The sequence below is a fragment of the Daucus carota genome, chromosome 6 (assembly GCF_001625215.2).
Source record: "Daucus carota subsp. sativus chromosome 6, DH1 v3.0, whole genome shotgun sequence".
Taxonomy (NCBI): domain Eukaryota; kingdom Viridiplantae; phylum Streptophyta; class Magnoliopsida; order Apiales; family Apiaceae; genus Daucus; species Daucus carota.
Window position 1 is genome coordinate 21823908 of NC_030386.2, and position 10938 is coordinate 21834845.

Sequence of the window (10938 nt, forward strand, 5' to 3'; positions counted from 1 at the left end):
TATGTTGTCTCGTAAGATCTGGAGCAGTTGTTTCCCCTTCTGAAATGTGACACGGTAATGGCCCAATTCTCATTCGTTCTCATCAAATTTTATTTGTATTCAGTGATTAAAAGAAATTATGCAAAACTTCTTACAATCTTCTAGTAACACTTGGAATGCCACTCCCAAGTCTTTGAAAATGGGTAATGTCACTCTGAGTATGTGGGTGTTTGGGTAGAGGCTTTAAGCTCCGATTATAACTTCATTATTAATCTGTTACATTTTCCCCATCTAATGTTGATTAAGGACTGTCAAACTTATGTTATAACTTGAACTTATGGATCTCCTCTTATGTTGTATTGGTAACATGCTTGCTTGTTACATGTTTTTCCCTTTAAGCCCTGTGAACAAACTGTGATCAACTTTGTACGCATATGCAGACCTCTGACCGCATAAACGACCACCAAATTTACAAGTTCATGTGTATATATGTTGAAAAAAAAATTTGTTAAATACTATAAATTCAATATTAAGTTTTATTCGACATTGGTTAGGGGTCGATTCTTAAAGCTCTTAAAATTTGTGTGTACACCAACCATCGCTAAATATTTGAAACTCGACTGATTTAATCCTCTAAATATGGACTATGTATCGGGTGATCATCCCAAAATTAAGCGCTAAAACAGTATATAATAAAGGTCAAACTTGACATTTTCTAGTAAAATAAAGTTTTTTCAACCTTTTTTAAACTCTAAAGAATGTTAATATATCCATTAAGCATATGAGAAGAAAGCAAGCTGGATCGAAGACGATCCTTGGTGATTGAAGTTGGAAAACACAGTGGCTAATAGTGATGGCTCCTTTGATAAGTTTCTTAACCTTCCTCTTGTTTCAACATCGATTATGTGATTATCTCCGCCTATATACGAATATTGTTATTTGTTGATAGGGCATGTTTGTATATGATTGATATAATTTAGTTCGTAGTCTCTGATTATTGTTTTTCTGTGATTATAGGATTGAACTTTCGCACCAATAATTAGACTCCATCCGAAGCAAAAATACATATACTACTAATTATATATAATATATATAGAAGTAACACTATATGAATCAAAAAGAGAGTTAAGTTCTATGTACTACACAAAAACATTGGAGTATTGGAGTACAAGTCTAAATTTTTTAGTTTAATCATAAATAATATATTTGATTATGCAAATTTATATACAATCTATCATTTATAAGTTGTCTTGCACATAATTGTCTATCAATCGTTAATATCTTTCAACTTTAACAAGAATTAACATTATTGTTCTGCTTATTAGTTAATATTGCAGAACATAGAGTCCTATAATTTATAAAAATCATTTTTCTACCTTTTGATTACAATGTTTATGTTGTAGAACATAATGTGCAGGTTATTAAATGTTTACGAATATTATTGAACAAAAAAAATTGAAATTTAGATGAATAGATTACATTTTATCCAACTTTGTACACCAATACTCCAATATTTTGTGTACACCATAGACTTTAATCTCAAAAAGGTCATGCGAGATTACTTCTCTATTTTGAAGAGAAAACTAATGATTAAGTTCATCCTTTCATTATGTACCATTTTAGTGCTTAACCTCGTTATACTGCTTAACCTCGTTATACAAAGGTTAAATTGACCGAGCTTAAATTTTAAAAATTAAAAAAATAATTAAACTAATAATTTAAGTTGCATGGAATTTGTATTTACACGGTTGAGTACTTGTTGCACTTAAACACGAGTTCAACAAATTGAGTTGAACACTAATGAAGTGTTTATCAAATGGAAAGTGAGCGGAATCAATCCATTAAGTAATGACAAAACTATGTTATGCGACCACACAAACAAAGATGGTCCGACCAGAAAGCAAGAAATTATTACCGAAATTTCGCAAATTTCCAAATAAAGATAGGGGAATTTGTCATATATATTATTTTTTGAATATTATTTACAAATATACTATTCTCTCAAACAAAAATTAAATATATTATTTTTTAAATTTTATTTTCAAAAATACTATGTTTACTGACTATTATCTTTTCCGGCAGCAAAAGCAGTGGCAGCAGTCGTCGACTCGTCGGCAGTAAATGGGAAACTTTGGGCCACTTGACATAATTTGTGCAAGTGTTATTAGGGATGGGTATTTACCCCGCCCCGCTCGATCCCGACCCGATCCCCGCCCCGTTCGGTTCGGGGATTCGGGGAATTTTTCGGGAGCGGGGCGGGGATCGGGGAAATGTTTATAAAAAATTCGGGGATCGGGGCGGGGACGGGGATTGGTGTCTCCCCGCCCCGATCCCCGACCCCGATTATATATATATATATATATATATATAAATAATAATATATTTATATATATTATACTAAATATATTATTAAAAATAGATAAACTTTATAATATAATTAAAAGTAAAAAATAATCTTTATTTTTATTGATTGATTATAAATATATTGTAATATAATATATTTTATAATTTAAAATTGTTGTTTATTTATATTATAAATCAATTTTAATATGATTTGAGGTTGAAAATATAACATAATATTATTTTATTAGGAGTTTGTAGTTTGTTTTTGAATTAAAAAGTATATTATATATTATAAAATTATTATGTTTTTATTAAAAAATAAAATTCCCCGAAACCCCGCGGGGAACCCCATTCCCCGTTCGGGGCGAGGATCGGGGAGGAAAATAATCCCCGTTCGGGGTTCGGGGCGGGGTCGGGTAGCGGTATTGAATTCGGGGATCGGGGTCGGGGATAGCACTCCCCGCCCCCGAAGTGCCCCGTGCCCATCCCTAAGTGTTATGTATTGAGAACATAGGTCGGGACATCGGGTTTTTTCTCTTACTATCAAATTACGCGTTATCAATACGTGCTCCTCCGTACTACTCCCCAATAAGTCAACATCATTTCCCAGTCAACTAGTAACTTTTGTCATTTTTATCGGTTAGATGTACTATTTCGTTCTTTCAAAAAAATGATAATTTGATTTTTCTTACTCGCAATTTAACATATAATTATTTGTTAAGAATATTTTTATTTCCAGTCTAACATCTATTGAATATTAAAATTTCAATATTTTATTGGGTTTCGATTCAAATAAAAAGAAAGTGCTTCTACGTTTATGTATGCCGGAATCGACGAAACAGAATTAGTCTGAACGGGACTGTTGCCACTTGCCCCCATCCATCATGAATTGCCCTTGAACCCTCTTTAATCTCGTGGAAGGCCTACGACCATCTACAATTCGTATTATTTAAACCGGAAAGAAGAGAATAATTATATTTTAACTTTAGCAATATTAACTTTATCTTTTCCAAATTATATGCTTTCTTAAATACATTTGGGAAAAGGCAGAAAATCGGATAAACTAGCACAATACAGTGTCAAGTTATTTAAGTTTACTATTCGAAGGTCGACAGCTCTTTTGGATTTGAGTTGCCGAAACAAGAGGACAGCTCGTTGACATTTTTCCAAAAGAACTAGTCATTTTTAAAAAAAAAAATTAGTGTATATCTCAAGTATCCACAAGACCATGTATTTAAGTACATGGTCTAAACTCTCACGTCTTACATGTGAAAATATATATATATTATCAGTATTTTTGTAAATTATAAGCTGCTCATTAGTTTAATTATATCTTCTGGTAATTTACAAAAGCTAACTAATTTTTCTAACTAATTTCATTTCTCGTATCTCAAGTTTGATATCCTTTCGCCGTTCTACAACACTGAATTAAAAAAACATGTATTTAGAAGGAACAAGAATAATTTGTCAAAAAAAAAAAAGAAAGAAGGCACAAGAATAAATAAAATATTGCTCGAATTTCACAAGAAATTATTCAAATATTGACCTTATTGAAAACTTGAGTTTCATTTTTATACATAAAAGGGTTGGATTTAAATTTCATTTGATATCATGGACATTCGAATATTAATATAAAATTGAGAATTCAATAAAAAAACCAAGTTATATTATTTAAAATTTACAATTTAAACACAATATATGTTCCAAACACAATTTAATCTAATTTCATTTCCAAATACCGGTATCTGCAGCAATGGTTTTTGCTTTTATGAACATTTTACTACTATTGAAAAGGTAGAAAGAAAAGTCAGCATTTTGTTTTGCATAGTTGAATCTATGAATTAATGAATGTTCTTCATAAGCTAAGTCAACCCATAAGAGGGAAGATGAGTATATAAATTTCTTAAACCAACCACTCGAACCACAATATTGTCCGACTATCTTTTGCAAGTTTCAACTTAAAACCCAACTGTTTTTTATATACAAAGTTTAAATTATCGTAATAAATCTTGATCTCGCCAATGGCTACTCCCGTTTCTGGTATTCATGGCCAACTTCTTGAAGTGACTAGTAAGTCATCTTGATCTTGCCTTTTTTTCATATTATATGTTGGGCTAAATCTTGATGATCATATACATATATGTGCAGTTGTTGGGTGCTCAAGATTGAAAGATACAGAATGGTTTTCGAGGCAAGATCCATATGTTTGTGTGGAATACGGCAGCACTAAATTCAGCACTCGAACTTGCACAGGTCTTCATTTTGAGAATTTGTTTCGTGTTTAAATTTGCCAAGTTGACTGTTTATAGCTAACGTATGATACGTCACATAATATAATATGATCCTGATAAGCCATCTTCCCAACACCTTAAATTTTGGGAGAATTGGTCACTCAAAATTGTATTAGCCCGTATTTTTGTTAACTTTTGTATGCTAATGCAATGCATTGGTTTGTTGTTCTATAGATGGTGGTAAAAACCCGACATTTCAAGAGAAATTTGTGTTTACGTTAATTGAGGGATTAAGGGAGTTAACTGTTGTTGTCTGGAACAGCAATACAGTCACTTTCGATGACTTGATCGGAAGTGGAAGGTATTATTTCTGTTTTCTTCACTCAGAATTAAGATTATGTTCTACATATGAAGAGTTCTACTCAATTTCTTTATGTTAGCTGACTTCTTTTGGGGCTTTCTTAGGATTCAGTTGAGCAAAGTTCTTTCTCAAGGATATGATGATGGCTCTTACTCAATTCAATCAAAAACCGGAAGGTGATCCCTTTGCTTTTCCTATTGTTTTGTTTCTTCATTCACATGTTTCATTTCGTGCTTAAATGTCTTGTATATTTTTTTGTTAATGTTACAAAATGACATTAGTGGTCTGTTTGAGAATTTGGATTTCATTTGAAATCCTAGATTTGATCAAATGACATGTTTATATACACAAAAAAGGTTGGATTCCAGGATATTCATATACAAGGGTCTGTGTGGGAACTTAAATTTCATTTGAAATCATGGATATTCAAATACTTGTATGAAGTTGAGAATTTGAAATGACGCCTCAAATCATGTCATTTGAAATCCAAAATTTGAAATGGAATACATGTTTCCAAACGCAATCTAAGGATCATCCGCAAAACAAATATAACTTCTCGAATATAACTTCTCGATTACAGGTCGGCCATATGCTAAAACTAGATTAGAAATTTGTGGGCATAGGTTGTAGACTTTTCTATAGCATTGCTTTCTGTAAGTAAAGAACATTTTGGAGTTATTAGTATAAAACAAATTCAGCAGTCGAACCAAAACAGGAAATTTCACTACGTGTTGCCTACAAGGCATGAGGGCACCCTTGGTAGGATACTTGCAGAGATTATTGTCTAACTTGAATAGTCTAGACATCAACAGGCTGGAGTGTCTTATATTATTTGGACTCAGTGTTCGTGGTCTTAAATCTTTAATGTCAGTGTAAGTTTTTGTTTTTTCTACATAGTGGGCTTATCCTATGTACACTATACCATAGTCAAATACAATAACAAGCACAAGTTGATACAAACCTTTTGATTTTCTACTTAAGTCAAGTTGAAGTTTTTCTAAAGAGATGATTATACCATACTCCTCTCAACCCCTAGGTTCAGTCCCTCGTTTAAACTGCTGAATTGCTTACACTGAAGGAACTTTCATTGACAAAATTAAATTAGATATGCAATATTGAACACGGTTCAGAATCTAGTTTAACTATGTAGGACTCTGTATTCAGAATATATCTTAAACAGGAATATTTCTTGTATTGTATAATGTTTTGAATGGATCTTGAGTGGTGAAGGTATCTTCATCGGAGATATGTCTTACTTTTAAGTTTTGAGACGTCTGGTATTCGTAAATCAGTTGGAACAGTGGAAGGTAATAACTAAGAAAGGATAACATGTATCATTTTTTTCCTTAGTGCATTCTGTGGGTACTATCATAAGCTTAATTTAGGTCTGGTGGCGAATGCTAGACTAGGGTGTTAAGTGTTAACAATAGAGAGTTTGAGAGCAATCGGAGAAGTACCCAGGTCAGTAAGCAGCAGTTTCATGTTCTGGAGAGCTCCTAGATGACATTTCTTTGGCACAGAAACTGTTGTATTCAGTTGTGATCATTTGCTACATTTCTAACAAATATTAATAGAACTACTTCATTATATTATTAGATAATGCAGGGTAGAATTTTTTGAGCTATTATATTTTATATAATCATACTTCTAATTGAACAAAAGGTCGCAACAATGACCAATATGAAAGCCCTTACATAACTCCTAAGTCCTAATGCATGATTTGTTTTCTATGGCTTATAGGTATTCAGGGGAGGTCCGAGTGATAATGCACTTCTCAAATGTTAGCGTAAGTTCTTTTGGTTTGATTTGTATATTAATTTTTCTGAACAGAAAAAATGCCCTAAACTTTGTGCATAAAGATTTTATTGTGACTGAAGCTATAACTGAAACTGAGATTTTTGTCCTAATACAGAAGCCTGCAAAGAACCATGCCTCGTCAGCACCATATGCCGGATCACCTGTACCCCCACCATCAGGATACGGATACCCTCCGCCAGCCTCATCCGGATACGGATACCCTCCACCAGCTGCAGCAGCTCCCTATCCAGCTCCAGCCTCAGGATATCCACCATCCCCTGCCTACCCTGCATATCCACAGAATGCTGCACCCTATCCCCCCACTCCGTTCCCTCCCCCTCATTCAGCCGCTTATCCTCCCACACCATTTCCACCACCAGCTGGGTATCCTCCATCACAATATCCGCCACCTGCAGGATATCCTCCATCGCCATTTCCACCTGCCCAGCCCTCAAACCAGTATCCTCCAGGTAACTTCTCGTTTCAAGTAAACACTACTCTACTCCAACTTTTGCATGTCATAACTAGTAACATATTTTTTCCATGTTCCATCAGCCCCATATCCAGGAAGCTATCCTCCCCAGTATTAAGATATAAATCTGGCAGACCAAGGACTGAAGCGACATTCACAAACCTTCATGCCTTATTCTCCAGATTATGATACAACCTATGCGGATAGCTGGATGAAAAAAATGTTTATATGTTATCATGGATAGTACATCAAAAACAGTTTGGTAGTTTTTCGCAACTTTTATTCTTTTTTTTCAGACATACCCTTTTCGCAAAATATTTTGTAGACTATAAAATTCAATAAATTTGTTGGTTATCTATCCTATTTGGGAAGAAATGCCTTTATTTTATTTTAATTCATTTTTTGCATTATGTTAAACTAGTACATTGACTACCTTTCGTGGTCATGTTTCTGCAACTCTGCAAGGTTTATACTATGATTATGTTGCAGAAATGTACATTTGTGGACTTCACCCTGGCATCATTACTTGTATAATTTTGCAATGAGGACAGTTGCAGTTGCATTGCAGCTGCACCTGTATAATTGTTAATCCAAATACCTAACACATGGTCTGAGATTTCGATTCAAGTTCACCGGGCCAATTAACCATGAATCAAACGCCACCTAAGATTACGTTGCAGAAATTTCATTGTGGACTTCCCCATGGCATCATTATTTGTTTAATATTGTAATGGGGACAGCTGCACTTCTCTACAAAATCATCAGGATCATAATTACAGCTTTAAGCTTGTACACGATTAACAGCTTGGAATTATGAAAGATTATATAATACTATTGTAAGTTGGTTACTGGAAGTACTTGCCATTGCAACTACCAAGTTTTAATCGATGATTTTTACTTTCGGTGGAAATAATGAACTGGCATAGACTAGTTCGCAAGTATTTGCTTTACACTGCTCTTTCTTTTTATACTTATAATTATTATCACACTGTGGAAGACAAAGAAACAACTGCTTTCCATGTAGGAACAGGGTCAAGATCGGCACAAGTCCTATCATTTTTCGATTCTGATCATCAAGTGTTTCAATTCTGAGGAGAAATCTCTCTGTGAAACACTATTCGAATTTCGCTCGATCATCGACACACTTCATGAATATGGATACAATTCTTTTGGTCTGAATATGTCCCGTTTATACAGATAAATAGGGTGTTCAGTTCATAGTTAACGAGTATGGTTAACGAAAATCGAAATCTCAATCTCATGCACAAGTGTTTGGATTATTTATTTGGTTATATGAAATGAAAACTCAATCCTTTTGGGTAGTAAAATCCTACCATTCTCATTTCTTGGATTTTCATATCACTTTCACTTCCCATACCCTTCAATTACATTCTCTATTCTCATTCGTAACTTTAATCCAAACGCCCCAAGAGTGTTTCAGTTTATACAGATTCCGATTTCAGGCTTATGAAAAAGAATATAGGATTAATGGTATTGGATCTCAGCAACAACTAATTAGTCAAGGGTGAAATTTTCTTTCTTTTCATGATTTTCATGTGATCACATGCAGTAAGGTGGACGTGGACCAGCTGCTACTACTACATATTACTGTAATAATAATGCAGATTCATTGACCAGTTCAAATAGAATGGGTGCAAAAACCCTGATTGACAATTGATTCACAAAGGAGAGGTGGGTGCTATACTCATTCGGGTACAAGTGGGCCAAATTTGACTTTAAAAAGAGGATCAAGTTATGAATCTATTAGTACATGGATGCAAGCTAAAGATGATTAAATCATGAATCTGTTAAATGTATGCAAGCTGGTGAGGCCTAAATTGGTTTCGGTGCTTATCAGAGGTTCTTTTGGACTTCATTATGAGTCGCACGACTCGAGAGCATGTCCAGTATTGTGTCAAGATGATGCTGTAGACTAAAATTTAAGTAGAGATAACTAGGGTTGTCGGGAAAATTCGGAAATTTTGATATCTGTTCGAAAATTTCATACTCATATTTGAATAAAAGCGCATAAAATAGACATAATAGATAGTATTCAAACAAATTCTCTGTTGTGTATCTATCACACAACTCCCTACTTTTATCATACACAAGACAAATTATTTCAGTTATAGATATTATAAATATTTTAATCATAATTTATTTCAAATCCTATTTATGATAATTACCTTTTTTTTCTATATTGGATAGAAATCTCCTTAATTCAAAATTACTTTACTTATCATACATAAGATATTTTATCATATTAGAATTTTTAACTTGTTTACAAATTTGAGATCGTCCCCAACAATAAGAATAATTTATAAATTTGACCGAACACAATAGATAACAATTCGGATATTTATGCAAAATTATCAAATATTCGGACAATTCCATTTCATATCCAATCCCATTATCATCGAAAATCTGAATAGTAACTAAGTTTTGGCATTTCATATAACTTTCGATAACATGGAATAAAATTTTATAATTTAGCAAACTAATATATGTGTAAATAACCTTGTCAAAAAGAAAAAAAAATGTGTATAACAATCTTGTACTACCTAAAACTTACTAAAATAAACATAATAAAATAATTCAATTTTAGAAAGAAGCCGGTAACTTTACAAACTTAACGAGAAAAACAAAAAAAACTTTCGAAATCGAAACAGCCAAGCTCCAATGATCGATGGCAGAATTATAAAGTCGACCACGAGATGAGAACGTTTTACGAAGAGGCCGCCCCTATAAGAGGTAGTTTTCTCCTTTTGATGGGAGCAGGGCCCACTTCACTTTGCCGTTATATATATTCCCGCCAAGCACCGAAAAGCAGACTATTTACTACACGACGACTCTCCTTTTTTTACGTGTCCATTGTACCACTGTATTGCCCAGCAAAATACTACTTACTCATACACTATTGACCAATGGCCAATCAAGTGGCATGGTCAACAAACTGCTTCATTATAGAAGCTTAGATTAGATTACGGTTTTTATAAGTTCTGATATTGGCATAATATTTCTAGATATTTAAAATAATAATTTTATTATAAATTTAATATTTTAAATATGTATGTGATAAGTCCAGATTTTGATAGATGGCTCAAGAAACTGATTCGTTTTAGTAGACATATCAGACATGAGCTGCAGATAAATATATAGGGGTTGTCTGGATAAATTTAGAAAATAAACATGAAATGAACTAAATGTGAGAAATAAATTAAGACTTATAAATAATTAAACTATTTAGAAAAGAAGTCGAAATTTTAAAATAAAAGGTAGCATTCTCTGTTTTTATAATTACTTCTATCATTTTACACAAACATGTAAAAAAACGTAGTAACGGATTAACTGGAAAAGAAGCACTTATGCTCCATCTCTTAATACTACATCCGTCTCTTAATACTTTTCATGTTTGCTTTTATCACGTTTGCCAACACGCACTTTTGATCATTAATATCTTTAATTTCGTATTAGTATTAAATACAAAAACTTCACCGTATTAAAGTACTTATGAATACGAATCCAATAAGATCACTCATGACTATATTTAGTCTTATAAATTAGACGTAAATTAGTAATTTGTCTCATGTTATGAACAGTCCCGACATTTCAAACGGGAAAAGTAAATAGAAACGGAGGGAGTACAAAACTACAAAGATGTAAATATAAGTTAATTTAGAATGAGTATGTCCCCTAAAATCACATGTTACGAGTACTAAGATCGTCTAGATTATGGATTGTTCAATTAAATCACA

General features: G+C 33.1%; 1 protein-coding gene across 1 annotated transcript; it reads left to right on the forward strand.

Moving 5' to 3' along the window:
* The first annotated feature begins 4118 nt into the window (after positions 1-4118).
* Positions 4119-7571, forward strand: LOC108225778 (U1 small nuclear ribonucleoprotein C). The gene is made up of 7 exons (XM_017400733.2): positions 4119-4392; positions 4471-4575; positions 4788-4914; positions 5019-5090; positions 6655-6700; positions 6827-7181; positions 7267-7571. The coding sequence occupies exons 1-7, from the start codon at positions 4344-4346 to the stop codon at positions 7299-7301; spliced, it is 789 nt and encodes a 262-aa protein (XP_017256222.1). The 5' UTR covers positions 4119-4343; the 3' UTR covers positions 7302-7571.
* The last annotated feature ends 3367 nt before the right edge of the window (positions 7572-10938 follow it).